The sequence below is a fragment of the Saimiri boliviensis genome, chromosome 6 (genome assembly GCF_048565385.1).
Source record: "Saimiri boliviensis isolate mSaiBol1 chromosome 6, mSaiBol1.pri, whole genome shotgun sequence".
NCBI lineage: Eukaryota > Metazoa > Chordata > Mammalia > Primates > Cebidae > Saimiri > Saimiri boliviensis.
This window is the reverse complement of record NC_133454.1, coordinates 65,359,189-65,385,936: the sequence shown is the minus strand read 5'-3', so window position 1 is coordinate 65,385,936 and position 26,748 is coordinate 65,359,189. Positions and strand designations below refer to the sequence as shown.

At 41.2% G+C, this 26,748-nt stretch overlaps 1 protein-coding gene and 2 pseudogenes across 4 annotated transcripts in view; 2 read left to right on the top strand and 1 right to left on the bottom strand.

Moving 5' to 3' along the window:
• Positions 1-26,748, bottom strand: part of APLP2 (amyloid beta precursor like protein 2) — a 75,225-nt gene that overhangs the window by 17,157 nt on the left and 31,320 nt on the right. For 2 of the 4 annotated variants that reach the window (XM_039470413.2, XM_039470414.2), the window contains exons 2-9: positions 23,316-23,489; positions 21,905-22,028; positions 7,985-8,097; positions 7,007-7,200; positions 6,301-6,509; positions 5,028-5,195; positions 1,916-2,046; positions 871-945 (exon numbers count right to left, since the gene is read on the bottom strand). In XM_039470413.2, coding sequence (XP_039326347.1) covers positions 871-945; positions 1,916-2,046; positions 5,028-5,195; positions 6,301-6,509; positions 7,007-7,200; positions 7,985-8,097; positions 21,905-22,028; positions 23,316-23,489 — 1,188 coding nt within the window. The remainder of the gene's footprint in view (positions 1-870; positions 946-1,915; positions 2,047-5,027; positions 5,196-6,300; positions 6,510-7,006; positions 7,201-7,984; positions 8,098-21,904; positions 22,029-23,315; positions 23,490-26,748) is intronic. The other 2 variants (XM_039470415.2, XM_039470416.2) reach the window with 1 other exon arrangement.
• On the top strand, positions 15,368-16,542 carry LOC120364583 (cyclic AMP-dependent transcription factor ATF-1 pseudogene; annotated as a pseudogene).
• LOC120364721 (U4 spliceosomal RNA) lies at positions 19,212-19,292 on the top strand (annotated as a pseudogene).

The window sequence follows — 26,748 nt, the reverse complement described above, 5'->3', positions numbered from 1 at the left end:
TCGGCTAAACATAAAATGATATAAAATTTACAGAATCAGTTCTGTAAAAAGCAAATCAGAGCCGGGCGCGGTGGCTCAAGCCTGTAATCCCAGCACTTTGGGAGGCCGAGGCGGGTGGATCACGAGGTCGAGAGATCGAGACCATCCTGGTCAACATGGTGAAACCCCGTCTCTAAAAACACTAAAAACACAAAAAATTAGCTGGGCATGGTGGCTCGTGCCTGTAATCCCAGCTACTCAGGAGGCTGAGGCAGGAGAATTGCCTGAACCCAGGAGGCGGAGGTTGCGGTGAGCCGAGATTGCGCCATTGCACTCCAGCCTGGGTAACAAGAGCGAAACTCCGTCTCAAAAAAAAAAAAAAAAAAAAAAAAAGCAAATCAGTCCTGGAAACCACTATCCTTATTCCTATCAACACTCTTCTATTGAAGGGAAATGCAGTTTGCTGCTACGATTTTAGCTATAGTCTATAAAGTTACAGATGAATTATACCAGAGATTTTTATTTTCTATCCTTTGACTTTCAATTAGTCCTAAAAAAGAAACTCAGTACTGCTGAAAAACAAGTCACAGTCTAAGACTGAAAATGGCAGAGGATTTTTGCCAGGAAAGCAGAATTAACAAATGGCAGCTGAGCAAAGGTTACCTTCCGGCATGAATTAGGTGTGCTCTGGTCGGGGGTTGGTTTCCTTCTACCATAGGTGAGCAATACTTAAGGTGAAAAATTAAAATAGGCCAGTTACAACCTCCTTGTAATTTAAGCCCTCACCTAAAAGGAGGTGGTGTCCAATTCTAAATTTTGTTGGGAGTGTGGCTCTGACCATATTTTCCAATGGTGAGGCTGAAAGCTATGTCCCTGGAGAAGGCATCTTACCTGAATCAGAGTCTGCCTCTCTGCTTTGGGGAGGTTTTTAGCTTGAAGTTCTGCCTCTTCCCATTCCTTCTTTACCTAGAACAAAGGTCAAAAACACTGTCGGCCATGACTAATACCCTGAAACAACTCCTCCGTTTTCTATCATTATTGCCAGATGCTGAGTCTAACAGGAAACTGCAAAAAGGAAACCAATCATATGATCCCTTATGAGCTCAGCATTGTTACTGCCTCAGAAGGTTCTAGGCCTCAACTATCCCCAAATGGAGTCTCAATTCCATGACCTCTTTGTTACATAACCGTGGATAAGTTATTTAAAAGTCTCTGTGCCTTAGTCTCCTCACCAAAAAAATTGAGGTTAATACCTACTTTTCAAAGCTGATGTGGATAAAACAATGAGCATTCTACAAACTCTAAGCCCAACATGGGACTGTGTGGGATTTGGGGTGGAGCTTAGGCCTAGCAATGCCATTCCCTTTTCAATTCTCTTTCAATCCTGAGTAAATCCAGAAGAAAAGCTGCACTTTGGTGCTCCTGCTGCTCTCTAATAACCCTTTTAAAGGAAAAGAAACATCTCTAAGACTCAGAACCTTCCACAGACAGCAGTATCTAGCTAGCATGTATTAGTATGTTTGTTTTCATCTAATATATCTTATGGCTGGTCACCTTGTTCTCATGGCAAATGGTACTAGCTTTCTATTGATAACAGTGATAAAAAGTTTCTTTAAAATAAATTTTAAAGCAAGCTAATTGCAAGAAATGAATAAAAAATTTTAAAAAGCAGATAATAGGTATAGGAGGAAGTGCTCAGCAGAGGGTTTGGGACAGGTTAAGTATTCAAGGGTAATTATATAATTAGCTAGATGCAGGTGGGGAAGAAGGACTAGTCCACCCAGAAGGCAGCTACACTGATTCACTCTCTCCTGCCTTACCAGTCCTTACACATCAGCATGACAACCTAGGGAGAAAGTATCACTTTTCTTCAACTATGAGAACCATGCTATCCAAAGCCAAGCACCATGAAGATGAAGGAACTGTAAAGGTTTACCCTGTCCATTCGGTTGCGGTGCCGAATCTCCAGCTGCTCCTTAGCCTTCTGGAAGCGAGCATGCTCATTGTCATCTGCAGAGGTCTCAAAATACACATCAACATCATTGGTTGGCAGAGGAGTTGGGGGAACTGAAACAAAATTACAGAGGAAGTTCTCTTTGGGATCAGGTGCACTGGTGCTCTAGGAAGAAAACCCAGCTCAGGACCTGCAGGATGGATTCAATTTGTCTTGTGGCATTCTCTTAAGTGCAGGGTGCTGCTATCTGCCAAGACTTCACTTGGTTAGATTACAGTGGGCAATCTTCCTTACATAGTATTCATCAACCATGTCAGCCCACGCAAATACAGCAATTTACTGGCAGCTTCAGCACCGATAAAGGCATCTACTTAGGATCTCAGGGCTGAAAAAGAGGTGGTTTCTTCTGTACCTTCCCTTCAGTGCTTGAACCCTGGACACCTGAACAATAGCTACCCTTTGTTCATGTAGCTATTGTTGAAGCCCTCCAGGCAGAGGTCCCCCAAGTACATGAACACACTGCTCTGAGGCAAACCTCATCCAACTGATAGCATCTGAACAGAGACAAAGGCAGAAATCAGATCCTGTAGAGGCACTTCTATGTGATTCCCTATTTTTAAAGAAATTTATTACTCAGGTACCCCGGCTCTTCTGGCTATCCTTGGGTCATAATTTACAATGAAAAACAGGCTCAACTGAATGTTCTTTGCATATAGGCTGGGTAGGGAAAGTCCAAAACACTCCAGCTATAATTTTGAGCTTTTAGTATCACTGAAGGACTCTTAGCCCCACCATCAGTGACAGAACCAAAAGGGATAAAACTAAGTTGTTCTCTATTTGGCAAGGACACCTTTCACCAATAGAAGACAGGGTTTTTTGATCCATGACACTGACCAATCAGCCTTCCCAAGCGTTCCCCAGAGCACAGGCCCACTGGAGCACCCCCCACTGCTGGATGGGCATAATCTCTTATGAGGCCCAGGCAGGTGAGTCTCTGCACAATGGAACTTAGCCTGATAAGGGAAAGGACTAAGATGACAAGTTTACTCAGTCAGCCTCTCAAGACATACCTAAGGTAACACTTATTAGCCTAATTTCATGCAAGATTTCCCAAGCTGGTGTGAACTTTCTTGATAGATTATGACACAATTTTAGAGCAAGTAGAGAGTGAATGCAGAGGTCTAACTGACTTAGTTTAGAAGCAAATCTAGAACTGCATCATTTTAATACATTAAAGCAACTGTGTAACTGATCAGTATAGTTACAAATTAGCCAGCCAATTCAAGTTTTTCTGTTGGAAGCATCTTTTATTTGCCCCTTTATTTAAGACTTAAAAACTACAACGAAAGTCATGAAGAATATGAGTCCTACACAAGTTTAAAAAGGATCTCAATATCCCACTTTCAGATAAATTAAATTAGAATCTGTAACTTAGTAAACACCATTCCCCAAGATACTGAGAAATTCAGTGAAGGAGAATTTCAAGCATTGCAGTCCATCATGTGGATCAGCGACACATGCCTGTGCCGTTAAGGCCTGAGCGCTGGAGACGGAGCGTTTGGTTCACATAGCTGGGCTGGATAAAGATAACAGCAAACACAAGCTGCCCTCACCCTCCCTGGGACCAGAGCGCAGAGAACAGCCGGCCACAGGGCTTTGTTCTGAAGACACCCTCTGTCCTTGTGAATTACTCACTCATGAAGCCAGCACATTCACCAGCCTCGGCCCCTTCAAAGAAGAACAAAAACGTTACCACTGAAAGGCAACCTGATGCTTCTCGACCTATAAAGCTCTCCAGGCAGAGGTCCCACAGGTACATGAACACACTGCTCCTCCAAGGCAAACCTCATCCAAGCCACAGCAAACGGGAGTTTTACAGACCTGCCACTCATCATGTCTCACACCACCACCTAGCTGACCCTTCAGGCAGAGACCACCACTTCCATACTCCGTGAGATTCCTCAGGCTTCTATCCAGGTTTTGCAAAGTAGTAAGTATCACGATAATTTCTATCTCTAAATCCTTCATGAATATGCAAAGCTTATTTACCAAGGTTCCTTAAGGGCTCCTTTTATTTCACCTTTCAACTATTAAATAAAAACCGCTTTCCTGGAGTTGGAAGGGAAGCACTCAAAGCATTACCATATTACATTAAGATATGAAAGATCTTTTGGTAGAAGGAAGGAAGAGAGAACATGAAGGCATTTGAATGAAAAACCATCAGAAGCTATAGCCAAATCCTTTATAGCAAATTATTATTCCAACAAATTCCAGAGTAGGAACCAAGAAAAACTGCCTGGCCTGAGGAGTTTCCTAATGAGTAGGTTAGTGCTGCAAGGTGAGAGAATAAAGGTCTTAATGAGAAAAAGAAGTAGCCATGGAGAAAAGGGAAACTCTTCCTACCAACGTCCAGCATAAACCCAATTCACTCGAACCATGGAACTTCCTGTCAGACCAAAGCACACACCAAATGAAATCCTCTCACTTCCTACAGCTCTGTGTGACCTGGTGTTGCAAAATACTGGAGAAACAGAGTGAGTCACTACCACTTGGCTGCTAGCTCTCTCTAGAGTGCATTATGCAAGATATTTCAATATTCTAGACTGCCCAAAGTACTCCACTGTCACTCCTCTCGAGAGCAGGCATCCTCTGAGCTGGCATACAGCACAGGGGTTAGTGACAGGGCAGTTCAAAGACAGGAACGTTCGGTGCCTCCAAGCTAGAGCCAGCCCGGGGCACGGCTGCCTTTCCCACTGACACTACAGTGCCCCAGGAGCCTGTGGACTCCAAGGCCAGATGAGAAAGGACAAGCCCCTGGTCATGCCGTCCGCTATACCAAGACGGGTACGCACCACCACCACCACCAAGCAGCACCAGACACACGGTGAGCACGGGACACGAGAACTGAGCTTCCCACTGCCGGCAGGAGAGCAAAGCCTAGATCTAAGAAAGCACGAAGATGAGGGGAGGATGACCGACAGTAAACACCCGAGTGGGCAGGGACACCACACAGATGCGGCCACGAGGACGGCGGGGAGACGGACGCCGGACAGGACGGTGCTGCCGCACAGGGCCAGTGTGAGGCGGGACTTACTCATCGCTTTACACACAGCCATACAATAATCCTCAGACTCAAAATTGTTCCTGTTGCCGCCGCAGCCGCCATATATAAAGCGCACGCACTTTCCCTTGGAGAGGTCGAAGTACCAACGAGGCATCACGGCCCGGCAGGGCCCCGTCATCGCCTCCTGGGAGCAGACAGCTGTGTGAAAATGGTCAGAGTGTCAGCAGGACAGAGGCAGTGACGTCAAATGCTTCAAAATACTACAGGCCAGCAAGCCGGGGGATGGGTTGTGGGAGGCCCAAGATGGGACGGAGCCTGGAGGCCCTGGCTGACCGAACGTGCCAGCTCAGGCCAGCCTTGCTGAGGACAAGTTGCTTCCCCAATAGAGACTTTCAGGAATTGGGATAAATATTTTTTTGGCATCCTCTGGAGTCTAGATGCAAGTTTAGACTGACATAGAGGAATTCCGTATCTCATAGCTGTGTGAGCCTCGTACTTCTGATCTGCTCACCGGAGATACTTGCCTAGTTCGTCTATTCTGGTAGTTTCAAGGACCAAAGGGGACAATGTGAGTGGAAAGGCTTTTTTAAGTGGTGATACCCATAGTAAAGAATAAAGCACCTAGAACAGACAAGTGTTTCCCATTTTTATGTTCTCTAAGGCAAATTGTAAACTTCTCAACTGATTAAGTAATTTCCTCCCACTTGGGTCCCAAATAATTCTTCAGCTCTTAACTGGTTTCAAATATACAATCCGCAGGAGGCTGCATGTAAATGGCTCTGGAACTACTGCAACCTTTCCTTGTTTTAATTGGCAAGATGAAAAAAACTGCAGGTCCCAATCTGTTACCAGCAGGTCAATAAATTTCACCCTCCCAACTACAAACATCTGGACAAATAGGGCAGCCTACAGATTAGAACACACACAGGAAAATAAAAACCGAGAAAGTCATTTCTATTCTAGGAGGCCAAGACTTGAGAAGTATCAAAGAGGGGAGCTCCCCTTGGGGAGGGAACATTTTAGGTTGAACGTGGAAGAATCCTGCTGAAGGGTGGACTACGTTGTCTCTGTTATTCTCCAGTCCCTATTTTCTAACTCAATCCTACACCTCTCCCTGCATGTTCCTGCCTGCCTACTTTGTTAAGACAGCACCATCACTGCACTGGAGGGTTGAACTCATCGTTAGTGCAGAGATAACACACCTTTCCTTCTGTGACTGACTTACCTGCTAACAGACGCAATGCAAAATCTAAGTGAATAATTACCACGTGGATTTCAAAGCCACGGCTCTACATGGAGTTACCTTTGACATCGTGAGTAATTTCCTTGTCTGACATGGTGCCATCGCTGCTGGGTTCAGTAGGGTTCTCCTCATTGTAGTCATCCCCTTTAAAGGTGTCATAGTAGTAATCTCGGTCTTCCACCACTTCCTCCCCTTCTTCCTCATCCTCATCATCCTCATCCACAGCTGCTTCTGTGAAGTCTTCCAGATCTGCTTCAGTAGGAAATTCACTGAAGGCCAAAATAGAAAAAAGGAAGGTTAATAACTCCTATGTACAAAGCACAACAATGGGTCCCTTCCCTATTCTGAAACACAAAAACAGAGGCAGGAAATGAGCTCAATGCACATTTCACTGTACTACTAAGGCCCTGAGCCCAGCTACATCAGCAAAAGGGAAGTATCTGTGAACATTTGAATCTGATCATGATAAAACAGGAAGACAAATCCAAATTCAGGGATATTATGTTAAACAAATGGTATGGACGCTTAAAAAAAAATATCATAGTAACCTGCAGAAAATAACGCAGCCCACAATGACGTAAACACAAAAGTCACAGGTACGCCTGTGATGGGCAGCGGCTAGAATGAAATGCAAACTTAATCAACTGTAGCAGAACAAGGGAAAGCCCAGCTTATCCAGAAGTGAGGGACTAGCAGCCAGCAGCCATCTTTACAGAAGGGCTAACAAAAGGCAAAGCGGTATCACAGCTCAAAGTAGAAAAGTTACCTTTTATAAACATCATAGTCTTCCTCTTCCTCTTCCTCCTCCTCCTCCTCATCTTCCTCCTCCTCTTCTTTTGACACAGATCCAATAATCTTTGTCTGAGGGCAGCACACATATTCAGTACCATGGAACTGGTCTACCCCACATGGGAGCAGCATGCCGTAGCTATATAAAGTCATTCCCTGAGTCAGACATGCCTAAAAGAAACCCACAGACCACATCAGAACACACTCCAGAGTAAATGTGGACAAATACACCCCGATCTCTAGCGTCATCCAAAAGAAACCCTATCAAATCACGTAGCAATGCTTTCTCTTATGAACACATACATTTTCTGTCAAAAAAATTAAAATATTATTCTAAGATTTATAAATTTTAATTTACAATGGCGAAAGAAGATCTGGTCCAAAAATACTGAAATCCCAAACATGGAAAAAAGTAAGGAAAACAGAATTTTTTCTAATCATGACCAACGCCAGTTGAAGGTGGTCAATGTTCATTTATTTTTGTCACTGGTGTGAGCACTACCTTCAGTATTTGACCAAAGGAAGATTACTGACCAAAGAGCCAACCTAATTAAGAAGACAAGAAAGGGCATTTCTCACCACCAGAAAAGTGAGATGGCATGCAACCCTGCCTGTGCACACATCCAGACCCATATTTTCTATATTTGGCGATTTCCATGCAGGCTTTAGGGTTGGGATGGTTTCCTGGGAGCCTCACCAGCAGCATACAGTATTCTCGCTCAGCCACCTCCTTAATATCCTCAACTTCAGGAGCTGGTCTGTCAACGCTGAACTCTCCTATACAAATACCTACTCCTCTCCCAAATATTTCTAACTTACAAGATAGAATTGTAAATCTTGAGGCGATAAGGGGAAAACAAAATTAACTTAAAAGCATGGTGAGACTGGAGAAAAGTGCTACCTTCTCTCCTAATAGATGTAACAGCAGCTGACTTTCCCCCCTGAGTTCTCTTACCTCTTTGACTACCGTGTGCCAGTGCTGGTGATTCTCGCACACCTCCATCCGCTCTTTGTGGGAAAACTGGCACTTTTCTGGAACTAGCAGAACATCACTTACAAATTCACCCACTGGAAAAGAGAACCTTTATCAGGGTGGATCTGACCATGATTCCAAGTGAAAACGCCCCTCACTGAAGTTTATGACGGCAGTTGACACAGCCAGAAGCAGTCTAATGTGTATGAGCAGATGCACATCTTGTACCTTCAAAGGCTGACTGCGCAGTACAGCTCTGGACAAGAAGTCACCAGTCTGTCACTGACACAATGCCAGGGAACTTTTAAAAGCCCCCCGACTGCAGTCCCTTGCAGTCCCACTGCAGGGCTACAGCAACCACGTGATGATCCTGCAGTAGGATCACCTCCACTCCCACCTCAAACGCATGCAGCTACTCTCCCCCCATGGCTCTGACTTCCTTATTTCTGCCCACACCTCTTCCAATCAAATGCCCAAGAAACTAAAACCGGGTGTTCTACTGAAGCACAGATGAATCTTACTTTAGACAAACCATGATGTAATAACTAAATCCAGTGGGAATAATCAATGAATGATTAATTACAAAGAGGCAAAGGCATCTTTATAGTGGGAAGCTTTGGCAAAACTACCTTAGCCAGATAACCAACTTAACATCACTGACAAAGAACAAACTGGTATGTGTGATGTCCTAAAAGGAAGATATCACCTACAGAGTATTTCTGCAAAAATATGTATCATTTGAATCTAATCATGATAAAATAAAAACACAAATCCAAAGTCAGGGATATTATGCTAAACAAATGGCATGGACTCTTAAATAAAAGTATCACTGTCATGAAAGTTTTCTGTTTTTAAAGAAAGACTAGGGAACTATTCTAGATGAAATGTAGTATGTGATCCTTTTAAAAAAGAAGCTATGTAATCCTAGCACTTTGGGAGGCTGAGGTGGGTGGATCACCTGAGGTCAGGAGTTCAAGACTAGCCTGGCCATCATGGTGAAACCTCATCTTAAAAAAAAAAAAAGAAAAAAGAAATAGGCCACACGCGGTGGCTGACGCCTATAATCCCAGCACTTTGGGAGGCCGAGGCGGGTGGATCAGGAGGTGAAAAGATCGAGACCATCTTGGCCAACATGGTGAAACCCCGTCTCTACTAAAAATGCAAAAAATTAGCCGGAAGTGGTGGCACATGCCTGTAATCCCAGCTACTTGGGAGGCTGAGATGGGAGAATTGTTTGAACCCAGGAGGCGAAGGTTGCAGTGAGCCGAGAATGCGCCATTGCACTCCAGCCTGGGCAACAAGAGCAAAACTCCGTCTCAAAAAAAAAGAAAAAAGAAATAAATAAAAAACAAGTTATAAAGAACACCATTTGGACACTTAGGAAACTTTCCAAAACCTGACGACTGTACTGTCATTATACAGGAGAATATCCCTAGCTCTTAAAGAAACCAGCTGAAATACTTAGAAATGAACTGTCATGATGTCCCAACTTACTTTCAAATGGTTTAGCAACACAAAAATATATGTAAGATTCAGAGAGAGAAAAACAGGAAAAATTGGAGAATTTAGGTAAAGGGTATATAGGTATTCACTATTACATTTTCTAAAACTTGTCCCAAAAAGTTGGGCGAAAGATATACATAGCTGTTTATTTTTATTTATTTATTTATTTTTTTCTTTTTTTTTTTTTTTTGAGACGGAGTTTCGCTCTTGTTACCCAGGCTGGAGTGCAATGGCGCGATCTCGGCTCACCGCAACCTCCGCCTCCTGGGTTCAGGCAATTCTCCTGCCTCAGCTTCCTGAGTAGCTGGGATTACAGGCACGCGCCACCACGCCCAGCTAGTTTTTTTGTATTTTTAGTAGAGACGGGGTTTCACCATGTTGACCAGGATGGTCTCGATCTCTCGACCTCGTGATCCACCCGCCTCGGCCTCCCAAAGTGCTGGGATTACAGGCTTGAGCCATCGCGCCCGGCATAGCTGTTTATTCACAAGAAGAAAAAAAAAGGTATCTGATTTGTTTCCAAATAATCAGGGGTGTCAGGGAGTGGGCCCACAGGAGGAGGAAGAACGGCTCATGAACTGATGATGGTTATACAGCTGGGGAATCAGTACTTGAGGGTGAATGGTATCATTGTCTCTGTCTGGCCATGTTTGTAACTTGCAACAATAAAAAGTAAGAAACATACAACATACACATCACTGGATAATCACCCTGAGACTCTGATTCAATAGTGTAAGGTAAGGCTCAGTAATCTGCACTGCACATCCATCTGCCATGTGATCCACATGGTGGAGAGGGAGAGGGAGAGAAAGAGAGGGAGACAGATGTGCTTATCCCAGGGAAGATGCAGGAAGCAGTGGCAAGGAGAAGCACCAGGTAGGCTAATCTCTGAGGTTAAGAGGGAAAACCCCTGAAAATATAATGAGAAAGTAATGTGGTCTAAGAAAGAGGTTAGGGCTCAGCTAGTGGGAAGTCTACACAGAACCACCCCATCCTCGCCCTCATGGTTGGGCCTCTCAGGATCCTCCACCTTGGGCCTCGGGCAAAAGCACTGAAGTTGGTCTTTCTATTGCCCCGGTGATAAGAGAAAGGGAGTTGCTGATCTAGTAAGTAGGAGAAGATGGGCTCCTGATAGGACAAGCTACAGCAGTGTAACAGTTCCCCCACATGAAAACAGCGTTACAAATGGCAGTCAGGTTTCTCAGCACTGCTATCAAATAGCTCAATAAAACACTGAAGCAGGAATGCAAAGGTGAGCTTGACACACTGCTGCCCTTGAGGACCCCAAAAGCTCTAGGGGAAGCAGGACCTGTATACAAGCTTTAACAATCAACTAGACTTATAATCAATGCTTAAAAACAGCAAAAACACAAATGGTAACCTAGAATCTGCCTCTACAGGGACAAACAACCCTGATACTCAATCTAAGTAGAAATTACTTAAACTCTGACATCCAACCACCAAGTCACATGGTTTACTGTGATTGTTCTGAATTAACTAGGCTGTTTTTGTATTTGTTCATTCATGACAAGAAGCAACAACAGTGTATATACATAAGGAAGAGTATATGCAGGGCTGAATGCCAGGGTTCAACCTCGGCACTGTCATCTACAAGCAGAGTGAGCTTAGCCAAGTTACTCAACCTCTCAGTCCCTCGGTTTCTTTTATCTTGTGGGGTCTAAATGACATCATCTATACAACATAAGAAAAGCTTTGAACAGAAACTATTGTTCCACATTTAGGTTCGTTGTTTAAAAAAAAAAAAAAACTGACACACGGTAGGCATTATTGATGTTAATGTTACTGTGAAGTCTTGAATAACTCATTTTATACAAACGATACAGCCATACTCATAAAAGCAATCCATATTTAAGCAACAGTTAATGTACTTTAATTTGTAAAAATTTAAAGCAGCAATTTCACTACTGATCTATATTCTACAGAAACACTACGCCTTTTTTTTTTTTTTTTTTTTTTTTGAGACGGAGTTTTGCTCTGTTGCCCAGGCTGGAGTGCAATGGTGCAATCTCGGCTCGCTGCAACCTCTGCCTCCTGGGTTCGAGTGATTCTCCTGCCTCAGCCTCCCCAGTAGCTGGGACTAGAGGCGCACGCCACCACACTCAGCTCATTTTTTATATTTTTAGTAGAGATGGGTTTCACCGTGTTAGCCAGAATGGTCTTGATCTCCTGACCTTGTGATCTGCCTGCCTCAGCCTCCCAAAGTGCTGGGATTACAGGCATGAGCCACTGTGCTGGTCAGAAATACTACAACTTTTGACTAAACCTTTTTAACACCTTGGATAAACTCTAAAACAATGCAAAGTAAAGGCAAGTTGTAAAAGGTCAGATATAATATGATGCCATTAGTGTAAATTTTAAAACACAAAAATATTGTTTATAGAGGCATGTGAATGTTGCAAAAGAACTGAGTTCGAGACCAGCCTGGCCAGCATGGTGAAACCCTGTCTCTACTAAAAATACAAAAATTAGCTGGGCATGGTGGTACATGTCTGTAATCCAAGCTACTCCGGAGGTTGAGGCAGGAGAATAGCCTGAACCCGGAGGCAGAGGTTACAATGACCCAAGATTGTGCCACTGCACTCTAGCCTAGCCTGGGTGAAAGAGTGGGACTCCATCTCAAAAAAAAAAAAAAAAAAAAAAAAAACCCAGATGAATATGAAGCAAACATGATAAAACACTGAAGAACTTAAATCTGGATGGTGAGTATATGAGCAGCCATCACATTATGTTTTATCTTTACAGGATGCTTGGTATAATACTTCAGAATTACAAGTTTAACATCAAAACCTTTCTGGAAGTGCCAGAAATTTAATAAAATAATTAATTCCATGTTAAACTATAAAATTATATACCACCAATCTTCAGCTATTCCATGACTGAGTCAATTTATCTGACCTCTAAAAATCAAAAAAGAACACAATGAATTTGAAAACAAACTAAATTCTAAAATTTAAATTTTACTTTTTTGAGACAGAGTCTCATTCTACCACCAGGCTGGAGTGTAGTGGCGCAATCCCGGCTCACTGCAACTTCCATTTTCCGGTTTCAAGCAATTCTCCTGCCTCAGCCTCCCGAGTAGCTGGGACAACAGGCATGTACCACCACACCCAGCTAATTTTTTATACTTTTAGTAGAAACAGGGTTTCACCATGTTGGCCAGGATGATCTTGATCTCTTGACCTTGTGATCTGCCCACCCTGGCTTCCCAAAGTGCTGGGATTATAGGTGTGAGCCACGGCGCCTGACTTTTTTTTTTTTTTTTTTTTGAGAGGGAGTCTCAGTCTATTGCCCAGGCTGGAGTGCGGTGGCACGATCTTGGCTCACTGTATCCTCTGTCTCCTGGGTTCAAGCAATTTTCCTGCTTCAGTCTCCTGAGCAGCTGAGATTACAGGCATCTGCTACCACACCTGGCTAATTTTTGCTATTTTTAGTAGAGATGAGACTTTACCATGTTGGTCAGGCTGGTCTTGAACTCCTGACCTCAAATGATCCTCCCATCCTAGCCTCCCAAAGTGCTGGGATTACAGGCATGAGCAACTGTTCCCAGCCTAAATATATATGTATGTTTTAACAGTACTCTTTGATTCAACAATTCCAGTTTTTAAAGTATATCCTAAGGATATAGTGGCTCACGCCTGTAATCCCAGTACTTTCAGAGGCTGAGACAGGTGGATCACTTGAGATTAGGAGTTTGAGACCAGCCTGGCCAACATGGTGAAAACCCATCTCTACTACAAATAGTAAAAATTAGCAGAGCATAGTGGTGAATGCCTGTAATCTCAGCTGTGGGGGGTTGGAGGCAAAGGCTGCAGTGAGCCAAGATCATGCCACTGCACTCCAGCCTGGGCGACAGAGGCCCTGTCTCAAAAAAAAAAAGGAAAGAAAAGAAAAGAAAAATATATACACAAACCCTAAGGAAATAACTAGGTGACAAGTGAATTAAAATCTTCATTAGTGTTATCAATATCAAAAAACTAGAACAAACCTAATGTCCATCAAGAGGGAATTAATTAAATGATGATACATATATACAACATGATACTATTAAAATCACTGAACAAACGAACAAAAGCAAATACACCGTGTATCTCTAACCCGTTCTTCAGGCTAGTTACTTAAGGTCAACTTTATCTTTTTTTTTTTTTCCAACTTTGTCTTTTATTCAAAGATGTATGTATCCCTAAAAGTAGCACATAATAAAAGCTCAATAAATGTCAAATAAAAATAAAAGGAACTAAAAATAAACAGGGGAGCATACACAGTATAATCACGTTTACAGAAAAAAGCATTTAAAAGCATACACATCTCCAAGTGTATCCAAAGAAAAAAATTGTCATCTATACACCATAATGTTAATCACAGTTAAAGTTAACTTGGTAAAGAAATTGGAAATAAATTTGTTTTTGTCCCTTTCCCCCACTGTAAACCTCTTTTATTGAAAAATAAACCCCTTTAAAAAAGTAAACTGAAAGAGGAAACACATTTAAATCCCAGCATCCGCTCTCTATCATTTCATTGCTACTCTTTGCCTTTGCTACAATTTTTTATCAGAAGCTCTTAGGAAAAAAAAATTCACCTAGGCAGATCAGTATTACTGTTTTATAGGACACTGAAAATGGTTTTCTCTCACTTTAATAGTTTATATCCAAGTTCATAACATCCTCAATTTAATCAGTGGAGTATAATATAATTGCCACAATTTCCTAAGTCACTGGACAAACATAAAGCTCTATTGTTTTTACTGATCGATGAATATGGCAATATAGCAAAACCTAACCCATACAATATTCATTTAAGCTGCAGTCAGAATTTATCTCCAGTTTCTAATCATTCCCTGTGATTCAGCTTTTCTTTCCTACTACTTCTTTCCAGCAGTGCTGTGGCAGGCATCCAGGTTTTAGAGCTTTTTCGGAGTTGCTGAAATTCCTTTCAGAATTCAAAGGCTGTTTACCTACTTGAGGAAGCCACCAATACCAACACCCATGCCTATAAGTAAATCTACTACATAACCTGATCTGACTATTAAGCATTGTATGCCTATATCAAAATATCTTGAGTACCCCATAGATACCTATTATGTACCCACAAAAATTAAAAAAATAAAAATATAAAATAAATTTACTACAAAAACACTCTCCAGGTGCAAACAGGAAAACCATGTAATTTAGGGAGCTGGTGAAAGCTGTACCCAGGTGGGAGAAAACAGCCTTACTTAACGAGGCCTGGTGGTTGCCTGAGGTATGTTTCAGGGAAAACAGCGTTCAGGGAAGTCAAGGATCCAGACTACCTCTCATGAGTGCAACATTCACCTTGCACAGGGGTCCACATCAGGAATAGGGTGAACTGTCAAAGGGCTGTCATGAACTCAAAGGCTAGAAAGACTTGCAAAGGGACACCTGCAATGGATAAGTGAGCTACGCCAACATACCAAGGTATGAATGCAAAAGAAAGCACCTCAAAGCTGCCAATATGACAACCAAAGTAGTAACTACTTTGATTTCTAAGTAGTTATTAAATCAGAACTTGTTTAGTAGTTTTCATATCACAGTAACACTACCTGTCCAAAATTAACCAAAAACAAAAAGCAAATCACCTAACGCCCAGATCTTGGTTTCTAAATAGCATTCCCCACTAAAAGAAACCATGGTGTCTTAGAGAAAACAGACTCCAGGGGTGGAGTAGAAAAAATACAGAATGGGCCTGGAGCATCTTGTGTGTCCGAAAGTAAAGTTTTCAAAGAATGATAAGGATATATTAAAAGAACACAGGAACCAGCATAAAGGGGTCCCCACTAGCCAAATGCAGACAATGTGTACACAATAAAACAAATGAATCAGTTCCCGCCCCGGAGAGCGGGGAGGCGGCAGCCACAGTTGATTATGGAACATTCCCACAAGAGTACCACGTCAGAGACAGCACCTCAACCTGGTTCAACAGTTCAGGGAGCTCACATTTCTCATATTGCTCAACAGGTATCATCTTTATCAGAAAGTGAAGAGTCCCAGGACACATCTGACAGCATAGGCTCCTCACAGAAAGCCCACGGGATCTTAGCACCGCGCCCTTCTTACAGAAAAATTTTGAAAGACTTATCTTCAGAAGATACACGGGGCAGAAAAGGAGAAGATACACGGGGCAGAAAAGGAGACGGAGAAAATCCTGGAGTTTCTGCTGTCACTTCTATGTCTGTTCCAGCTCCCATCTATCAGACTAGCAGCGGACAGTACATTGCCATTGCCCCAAATGGAGCCTTACAGTTGGCGAGTCCAGGCACAGATGAAGTACAGGGACTTCAGACATTAACCATAACAAATTCAGGCAGTACTCAGCAAGGTACAACTATTCTTCAGTATGCACAGACCTCTGATGGACAGCAGATACTTGTTCCCAGCAATCAGGTTGTTGTACAGACTGCATCAGGAGACATGCAGACATACCAGATCCGAACTACACCTTCAGCTACTTCTCTGCCACAAACTGTGGTGATGACATCTCCTGTGTCTCTTAACCTCTCCGACAACTAAGACAGATGACCCCCAATTGAAAAGAGAAATAAGGTTAATGAATAACAGAGAAACTGCTCGAGAATGTCGCAGGAAGAACAAAGAATTTGTGAAATGCCTGGAAAACCGAGTTGCAGTCCTGGAAAATCAAAATAAAACTCTAATAGAAGAGTTAAAAACTTTGAAGGATCTTTATTCCAATAAAAGTGTTTGATTCTTAAGAAAGAAAATATTTTTGTGGACTTCCATAAAAATTAAATGGATTTCTTAGTAGAGTTTTATAAAGTAAAGGTCAAAAGTGAAGTTTTTTTATTTAGGCTTTTCCAACTCAAGGATAACTATCTTATGCACGATATCTAGTAACAGAGGAGAAAGTGGAAAATGACCTCCAGGAAGCTATGGACACAACTGGAAGCTTTGTAGAAATTAAACGTATTCAGGAAGCAAGAAATGAACTTTCAGCAGTCTAAATTTTCTAAATAACCAATAGTTGCCAATCCAAAATGGCAGAGAAGATGAAATTTGATAAACTAAATTTTTAAAAATTAATTAATTTACCCTACAGGTTTGCATTTCCGTTTGCTGAAAGTTACCTTTTTTAGTTATATATATATGTGTGTGTGTATGTCTGTGTGTGTGTGCGCGTGCGCGCGCACGCATGTGTATTTTATTTCTGCCAATACTAATTTACAAAAGTAAGAGAAAACCTAGTACATTACTAAATATATAAAGTATGTGTTCTGATTATGTAAACTTGTTCTCATGTCAAGTCTTTTAAGTGGGTTTTTTGAAGATTGTTTATTGGACTTGAATGGATTTTGAGACCGTGTTAATTATTTTTGAGGTTTTATCCTAAAAGGCATCTAAGGTACATGAATGGAGTGTGGTGATTTTATAACATTTTTTATCAGAATGGAAAGAGAACTGTTTAAAAGTTTGATACTTTTAAATAGGTGGTATTTTTGCTCACTCTGGTAATGGTGGTTTTCTACAAATACATAATAAATTGTTTTTTTGATTCTGTATTCTGTATGCAGTTGAATAGCCATTACTTATTCTTCTGTGCTTTAATAGAACGGAATGTTTACGGGCCCTTAAAATAATATGTTTTAAAAACCTTCTGAAGATGCATACCAAAGTTTTTTCAAGACAATTTTATAATCAGTTTAATGTAGGGTTTATCAGATTCTATAATAGTATGGTTATTAGGGCAGTTTTATGTTAGAGACTATTTTGTAATGTAGTGAATGGTACCTTTATAAGAAAAGTGACTGCCAATATATTTTTATAGCTAATCTTTATAAATGCTAATGTTGAGTTTTTAATGATTATTTTAAATGTTTATATAGTTTAGTAAAATTTGCATCTCAAAGTATCATTTTTATATTATGGGAAGTAAAGTTTTCAGATTAGCTAATATTTGCACTGTAAATTTTGTATGCATTGTATCTAAAATTCAAAAATATTGTAGGTACACCAGAGTTTAACATCTGTATTCCAATTTGTATACAGTTTGAAGTTGTACTGCAAAACTATTGCGTGCTTCTTACACAGTATGTATTATATTATCATCTGTGAAATTAAAGGACATTTGATAGTCTGCTGAATGTAAAATATAATGCTTGGTATATGAATGATAATCTTGTGCTGGTGGCCATGCTGTTAATTATCCTAATGCTATGTAGAAGTCTTCACTTAACAGATACATTTGTGTTTGACCCTCCTGATGAAATTTCTCATTAAAGAGGTCTTTCAAAATGGGACTCTATTGACTTGGTGGCACGTTATGAAAAGGAAAAAAAAGTTTGATCACTGGGGGATTACTTTATCACTTACTACCTTGTGTAATGCCAGAATCTCAAACTGGTGGCCCATTAGACCTAAGAATATGAGGAGGTGTGAGGTCACTGGGTTGTCAGGAGTGTTTCAACAGTTAATATATTATTGGGTAAACACTGTGCTTGACTACAACAGAGGTAGCCTAGCTGTTAGTGCTGTAACAGTGGGACATCTGCAAATACTTGTAAACTCCTCTGCCTTCAGACTTCTGGGGTGTTGCTCACTAGACCCAGTTACTAACTCTAGCTGTATGAAACAGGCCAGGGCAAATCATTAATGTTTGCATAAATGCATAAGAAATTATTTTCCTGGATGTTTTTCTAATTGGAATCCACTGTGGGGGTTATCACATTTTAAGATGATTATAGTCCAAACATGAAATTAGACTTCAAGAATGCAAAAGATCAATCAAATTATTTTCTTTACTTCAACTTACTATTTTACAGAAGTACTGATTTACTCATTTATATGCTATATTGATGGAAATAGATTATTGTCCACGAACACATCCAGGGCATATAAGATCTTTCTTTCTTTCTTTTTTTAATGAAAGAAAGAAAGAAAGAGAAAGGGGGAGAGAGAACAGAAGTCTTGCTCTATTGCCCAGGCTGGAATGCAATCTAAAAATAGGTATTAAAAACCTCTTTTATGCCGATAATTGTACTTAAGAGCGGAGACAGGAAGGAATAAGGGAAGAAAATAACAAAGAGCCGATCAATATTTCATTTAAATCTGTGAAATGCTATGCAAATGCTGAAGAGTGATTTACTTCCATTTATGTGGTCACTTTCAAAATAGGTGTAGTGTGATACTGAAAAAAATGTATGTTCTGTGGACCTGGGTGAAGAATTCTATAAATATTCACTGAGTTTACTTGTTCCAGGTCTGAGTTCAAATCATAAATGTCCCTGTTAATTTTCTATCTTGTTGATCCGTCGAATATTAACAATGTGGTGCCAGAGTCTCCCACTATTATTGTGCGGGAGTCCAAGTCTCTGTATAAGTCATTAAGAACTTGTGTTATGTATCTGGGCACGCCTATATTGGGTGCATATATATTTATGATCATTGACTCCTGTTGTTGCATTGATCCTTTTACCATTATGTCATGACCTTTGTTTCTTTTAGTCTTTGTTACGATTAAAGTCTATTTTGTCACAGACGAAAAAAAAAAAAAAAACCAAATGAATGCAGACACCATCTTAGCCAGATGATGAGACAAACTGACAATGCACAACTCCTACTATGATGCAGTGAGAACACTTCCGTGATACTCCCCTCAAAAATGAAAAAATCAAAAGGATCACAGACAAAAACAAATTGCCAAGCGTTCTAAGGAACTGAGCTTTGTGCAGTGGCAGTATCGTAGCCAATGAGGTTTATCTGAGACACGATTATTGTCGAATGAAAACTTTCCTATAAAGGAAATGGCCTGTAGTCTTTTTTAAAAAAATCAGTGTCGTAAAGGGCAAGGAAATATGCAACATGTGATGTTAGATTAGAACCTGGATGTTATTAGAACAACAGGCGAAACTTAAGTAGGGTCTGTAGATTAGATATTGGATCAACCAGATATTGTCTACAAAATCCTGATTTCTGATGATTATACTACGGTTACATAGGAGAATTTCCTTTTTTAAAAAATACACACTGTAGTATTAAGGCATAAGGATATATCATGTTTGCCTTCTTGCCAAACGATTCAGAAAACAAACAAAAACTTGAGTATGTGTGTGAGGGGTGATGGGAAGGGAGAATAAGATTTTTTACCACATTAATCAAAGGTTAACAGTTGGAAAATCTGAAATCTGGGTGAAGGGCATACAGAGGAACTCTGTGCCATTTCTGTAACTATTCTGTAAATTTGAAATTATTTTTAAACTATTATTTTTTAATTAAAAACAATAGCTACTCTGAAAGACTATCACCAAGGCTTTCCAAGGAGTCTATGGAGGAAAATGGTGGTGGTCACTATTAACTAATGATGTCAGTTTTGCCCAGCTGCTCAAAGGGGAGGTGACAGCAGAAGGGGCAGGGAGACATCAAAATCTAACTGATGAGGAAGAAGAACTGCAGTATGCCTTTCCAGTCATGTCATCCCTTATTAGTTTCGGCTTAGGCAACTGTGCTTACATAAAAATATCAATGGATAGCTCTACTGACTGGTTCAGAAGTTGTCCAAATGGATGCTGAGGTAAACGTGAATAACTGAAGTAATACCAAAGATTGTATAATGCTTTATTCAGTGACCACAATGCAAAGAAGGTACCAAATGGATTATGGTTAAATGGTCTTTTATGTATTTCATTAATAACAATATTATTGTTCGGTTCTATAACATGCCAAAAAATTTAAACTATATCATTTGGGAAATAAAGCAATAAAATTAAATTTCTATTGTGTACCAACTCTGGTAGCATTCTTTTTTTATAATTATTGTAAACAGTATATTCTACATTCTAGGCACTACCATGGGGCTCAGTAGGACAAGAAAGACTAAAACAGGGTCGCTGCTTGCAAGGTGTTCACAGCATAGTTGGAGAAAGGTCTATGAACAATCATGGTACACTGTGCTAAGTGCAATGGCAACAGCAGAAAGTATTACAGAAACCTGGAAGAATGGATAGAAAATAAGACCAGGAAAGGCTCCCTTTAAAGGAGGCAACCCCTGAGGTAAGCCTTGCAAGAAGAACTTCCCAAGCAAAGTCAGCAGAGGAAAGCCATTCCAAATTCTGAGCTGGATGGTACGTGGCCCAGCACCCTGGGGCGGTCAGTGTTGATGAAGCCTAAAGCATGGGGCAGAGTCACAGAGAACAGGGAAGAGTTGAGCAAGGGCCAGATCATGTAGTTTTGAAGGCATGCTAAGGAGTTTCAACATTCTTTAAGATTTTGCGCATGAGAGACATGATTTGGTCTTCATTTTCAATCAGTAGGCAACAGACTGAACAATAGGACTGAGAAACAGCATGGAGGCTGCTCTTGGCCCAAAGAAGTGACCACAGGCTGAACTAGGGCAGTGGGAATCTGATGCAGGAAGAGGACACAAGCCAGTGATGACCACGTTTTTGACTCATAGCTCCCTGAGTATCTTGGGAATCTTTTCACAGTACTCCTAGGCGAAAAAAAAAAAAATACCTAAAAGTAGTTAGACCCAACAACTTAGTAAGTACTTATATCCTATCACCTTAGTGCCCACTGGGCCCTGCACACCTCCCCCAACCGCAATCAGACCAAACACCATCAACTTCATTTCTTTTCCAGCGATTTTCAAAACGTATCTGCTTTTCATCACAGGAACAACTAAAAACACAGCTTCACAGACATATTAAGTCATCAAAAGTTTCTGTAACCATATGTGTTCCTGAATCACCCAGACCACAGACATGTGAGTATAATTTCAATGTATCAGGCACAAATGGGTAAAATGAATATATTCCCTGAGTGTTGGAAGCAACAACTCCGTTTCTGCATAACAAACTGTTATCGTTGTACTCAAATTGGCTCTGAATGTTGACACCAGCAACACAGACATGACCACTCTTACCAGCCCCAAACCCTTCAGAGTGGCAGGTCCTATGAGTCCTGACCCTGATACCCTTGACCGTCCACAGGCTGCTATAAGTCACTTTACTTTCTCCTGAAAACTGTTAAGAAGTTTGGTCTAACAGCGCAAATGTGTGTGGGATGAAGTAAGGGAAACAGAAGACTCTTCACCTTGGGCTGCTTTAACACTACTCACCACTATCACTGTAAACCATTGATATGAAACAATGTGAGGGCATAAGTGCGACTGCTTTGTGGAGGGCACCCTTATTCAGTCCCGTGGAAGGATGTCTACCATGGGAAGGCAGCATTATTCATCACAATGAAGAGGTCAACTCCAGGCAAGTAAACACCACTAAGAGAAATTCTCCTCAATAAATTCATGCAGCACCCAGCTTAACAGATCTAAGTATTTCACTGTGAGCCAAGAGAAAATTAAATTTTAAAATGGGAGGGGGCTGGCACTTCCTGAAAAGTAACGAGGAACACTCACCAAGACACTTGAAAGGTGTAACAATGTGACTCTTGCACTGCTTTTTGTCCCTCCGGCACCAATTGTCAATACTGACGGGCTGGTTTGCTTCCATTACATTTGTGATCTGTAGCTCTGGATATATCTGTTAAGAAAACAAAAACACAATAAATCAATCTGCAGACCGACACACACTTGCAAGTAAGGATGGTGTGTCTAAGTTTATTCTGCCTCCACACTCATCCTATATAAATCTAAAGTTACACTCCACTACCGCTGGCTCCAACAAGTCATCAAGTAAAAAGATAACTGCATTAGTTTTCTTTTAACAGGTTCGATTTCTGAACACTTCCATGCATTCTCTTTTCAAAAGGAATTTGTATTTAAGGACAAACAAAAGTAGGAAGCTTTTGGCCCAAAACAAATCCATGAGGTGTCAAGTTTGCTTGTAGGGTAGCTGTTAACTTGATGAATCTATGAGGCAAGTCCATGGAAACCTCTGCCAATAAATTACAGAACAACTTCACCCTCGCCCTGTATGCTCATCTTGGTAAGAAGTTGTGGCTCACCAGGTGTGCTGGCTCACACCTGTAATCCCAGCACTTTGGGAGGCTGAGGTGGGTGGAACACAAGGTCAAGAGATCGAGACCATCCTGGCCAACTTGGTGAAACCCTGTCTCTATTAAAAATACAAAAATTAGCCAGGCGTGGTCACACACGCCTATGGTCCCAGCTACTCAGGAGGCTGAGGTGGAAGAATAGCTTGAACCCAGGAGGCAGAGGTTGTAGTGAGCCAAGATTGTGCCACTGCACTCCAGCCTGGTGACAGAGCAAGACTCCAACTTAAAAAAAAAAAAAAAAAGTGATGGCTCATGCCTATAACCCCAGCATTCTGGGAAGCTGAGGCAGGAGGACTGCTTGAGGCCAGGAGCTCGAGAGTACCCTGACCAATGTAGCAAGACCCTGCCTCTATCAGAAAAAAATAAATCATTAAGTTATAACATCTCATATCATCTTCTCTTAAACCCAAAGCTGAATCAGACCTGAGATGATAATTTATAATACTGGTAGCTTTCTATCAGTAAGTGGAAAACACAAGCTTACACCTGACATGCTTTGTTTTCCATCTTCCAAGACAAGTGGGCGGATGAGAACCAGGCTGCGCTTCCATGGTATTTGCCAAGCTTCTGTGGTATTCTTCCCTTAAAGAACTGAGAGCTCACAGAATACGCAGACAAAGCCTTCGAGAGTTCTCAGTCATACCACACATTTAGAAACAAAAGGCTTGGAGCTTTAGTCATTAGCATCTTGGTCTTAGGTCAAAAGGGAAGAATGACAGAATATTTCTAAGGCAGATATCTATTTCTAAGGTAAATAGATTCAAACCTGCCCCAGAAAAAAAGTAGTTTTAACTTACTGGCAACACTCTTACCTCCTGACAGTACTGAAGAACTTCTTCTTTTGCTTCAAAGCAGCTCTTGGTGCCTGTTGGGTCAGGTTCCCATTTCCCAGTCTGAATGTTCACATGCATATTTAACTTCCCACAAAACATTGCGATTTGAGGCTCAGCAACAGCAAATCCTGTTCCAGCATTGGCTGCAAGAGCCTACCAAAGGGAAAAAATATTGCAGGTTTACTCCAAAAAGGCAAACACAGGGGCAACATTCATTCAGTTCTATGTGACAGAATTCATCTTTTAAAAACCTTCAATATTCAGGCGTGGTGGCTCACACTTGCAATCCCAGCACTTTGGGAGGCCAAGGTGAATGAATCACCTGAGGTCAGGAGTTCAAGACCAGCCTGGGCAACATGAAGAAACCCCCCCCACCTTTACTAAAAGTACAAAATTAGCCAGACGTGGTGGCGCACGTCTGTAATCCCAGCTATTAGGGAGGCTGAGGCAGAAGAATCGCTTGAACCCAGGAGGCAGAGGTTGCGGTCAGCCAAGATTATACCACTGAACTCCAGCCTGGGCAACAAGAACGAAACTTAGTTTCAAAAAAAAAAGTAAGAATTTTATTAAGGCCGGGCTCAGTGGCTCACACCTGTAATCCAAGCACTTTGGGAGGCCAAGGTGGGTAGATCACGGGGTCAAGAGATCAAGACCATCCTGGCCAACATACTAAAAATACAAAAATTAGCTGAGTGTGGTGGCACATGCCTATAGTCCCAGCTACTTGGGAAGCTAAGGCAGGAGAATCGCTTGAACCCAGGAGGGGGAGGTTGCAGTAGGCCGAGATCACACCATTGCACTCCAGTCTGATGACAGAGCAAGAGTCGGTCTCAAAAAACAAAAACAAAAACAAACCTTCATTATTTACTATTTGTATCTTTGTAAACAAATTATTTTCTCAGGAGCTAGAATAGAATAAAAAGTGACTTTTGGGCATACATGATCAAAGTGAAAGGTGAAGGAAAAATTTAATCCTCAATCTCCATATCTGGGATACTTCTAAATTTAGAACATACAATTCAACTTAGTGTGTCCTCGTAGAAGCAAATCTACTTTCTATTTCCTTTGCACACATCAAATCATGAAAGTAGAGAATTACTAAAATTCCAGTATTTTTACTTAATTTACCCACAAAACAAAATTTTATTGAGCAACTAGTATTTTGCAAAGCAATATACTAAGTGCTTAGGATATTAAGAGTGGGCCAAAAAGTAATAGCCTGCTTTCTTGGGGCTCTAATGCAAGAGTTAAAACTCACAAAGGTGTGATCATATTCCCAAATGTTCTCAGAAGGAAAAGAACAGTGTTGAGAAAGCACATAAAAAAGGAATCTGGGCTGGGCGCAGTGGCTCGCGCCTGTAATCCCAGCACTTTGGGAGGCTTAGGCAGGCAGATCATGAGGTTGGGAGTTTGAGACCAGCCTGGCCAATATGGCAAAACCCTGTCTCTCCTAAAAATACAAAAATTAGCTGGGCGTGGTGGTAGATACCAGTGATCCCAGCTACTCAGGAGGCTGAGGCAGGAGAACTGCTTGAACCCAGACGAAGAGGTTGCAGTGAGCTGAGATCATATCACTGCACTCCAGCCTGGGTGACAGACTCCATCTCTTAAAAAAAAAAAAAAAAAAAAAAAAGGAATCTAACCTAAGCTTGGGTAGGAAGCTGATCAAGGAAGCTTCCTAAACAAAGTGACACTTGAGTAGCTCTTTAAGCATCCCATGTTGAGGCAATGTTGATTGTGAGGCAGAGAGATGGTGGGAGAGGCATGCAGGGACAACAGTTTGTAGACCAGGAAATGACTTCAGTCCTTATCACTGCAGTGTTGAGAGGTTTTAAGCATAAAGTTACTATTTTCATAACAAAGCTCTGATGCTTTCTCTGGTTGCACGGTGAAGAACAGACTGAAAGGAAATGAGTATATGCAGGGAAATCATTCAGGAAGCTGGAGCTGCACATTCCAAGAGAAATAATAGTAGCTTGGGCTACGGTGGAGTGATGGAGAGAGATTCAAGAGATCACAGAGCCTAAAACAGGCCAAGGTGTGATAACAGATATGAGGACAGGGAAGAGAAAGATGTCCAGTTTGGCTCTCATGACTCAATTATGTGATGGCATCATTCATGGACACAGAACACTAAAAGGGATTTCATGAACAATTTTAACTCATGTTGGGTAAAAATAATCAATCATTCCAGAAGGTCTGTCTTTAGCTCATATCCTTTTCTGTGCAGTCTAACCATTAACAGTTCAGCAACTACAGGTGTGAAGTAACATTACAACAGCATGGTTCTGCAGAGTACCATACATGAGAAAAGCGTAAGCATCTCTCAAGAAACACATCACTATGCATGCTTATAGCCAGAAGAGTTCTGTAGTTACCCCTGATGCAAAACTTCCTTCAAAAAAAAAAAAGGTTCTTAAAACTTGTGGAGGAGCAGGGTTAGATTACATGGTCTACCATGTTGTTCTTTTTAAAAACAGCATAAACATAACATGGTTTTCCTACTAATAAGAAATGATAGCTTTGACGCTCCCACTTTTTTTTTTTTTTTTTGAGACAGGGTCTTATTCTGTCACCTGGGTGAAGTGCAGTGGAGCAATCTCGGCTCACGGCAGTCTTGACCTCCTGGGCTCAAGCCATCTTCCAGCCTTAACCTCCTGAGTAGTTGGGACCACTGGCATGCACCATCACACCCAATATAAATATATATTTTTTTTTGGCAGAGATGGGGTCTCATTACCTTGACCAGGCTGGTCTCAAATTCTTGGGCTCAAGTGATCCTTCAGCCTTAGCTTCCCAAAGGACAGGGATCATAAGCATGAGATACCACGTGTGGCTGACTTTTAAAGTATATGGAAAATGTACGCTTTTCTAGGAAACTCATTTATTTATGCTGATGAACTACACAGACATGAAAAATCCTTCTAATCAGGAACTTAAATTTGATTCTGAAATATATTATTGTCTTGTTCCAGGACCAATTTACAATCTGACATACATTTTGCTTCGAAATTTATTAAAATGAACCTGCTTTCTACTATAAGAGAAGGAAGCACCAACTTTGTTGGATAGTTGGGAGAAAGCTAATTTGGAATTAAAACGTTACCAGTATCTATCAGGGCTGAAAAACACCTCAATTAAACCCAACAAACAATTAGCAACTATAGAATTGACTATACCCTGCTGGGATGAATACTCATTTATTAAAGTAGAAGGCCCTATGCCTTCAGTAAGAATGCACATGAAGCTACAGACCAATGTTGAGTCCCTGCTTCCCCCAATGAAGGAAAAAACATCTAAAGATACCTGTAGAAAGGAACACACATGTATTCATAGGTAAGACTCTAGTGGTGCTTAATTCAAATAATTAAAATGTATGAAAAATATATAAGACAGATGTCTTAATTTTCAG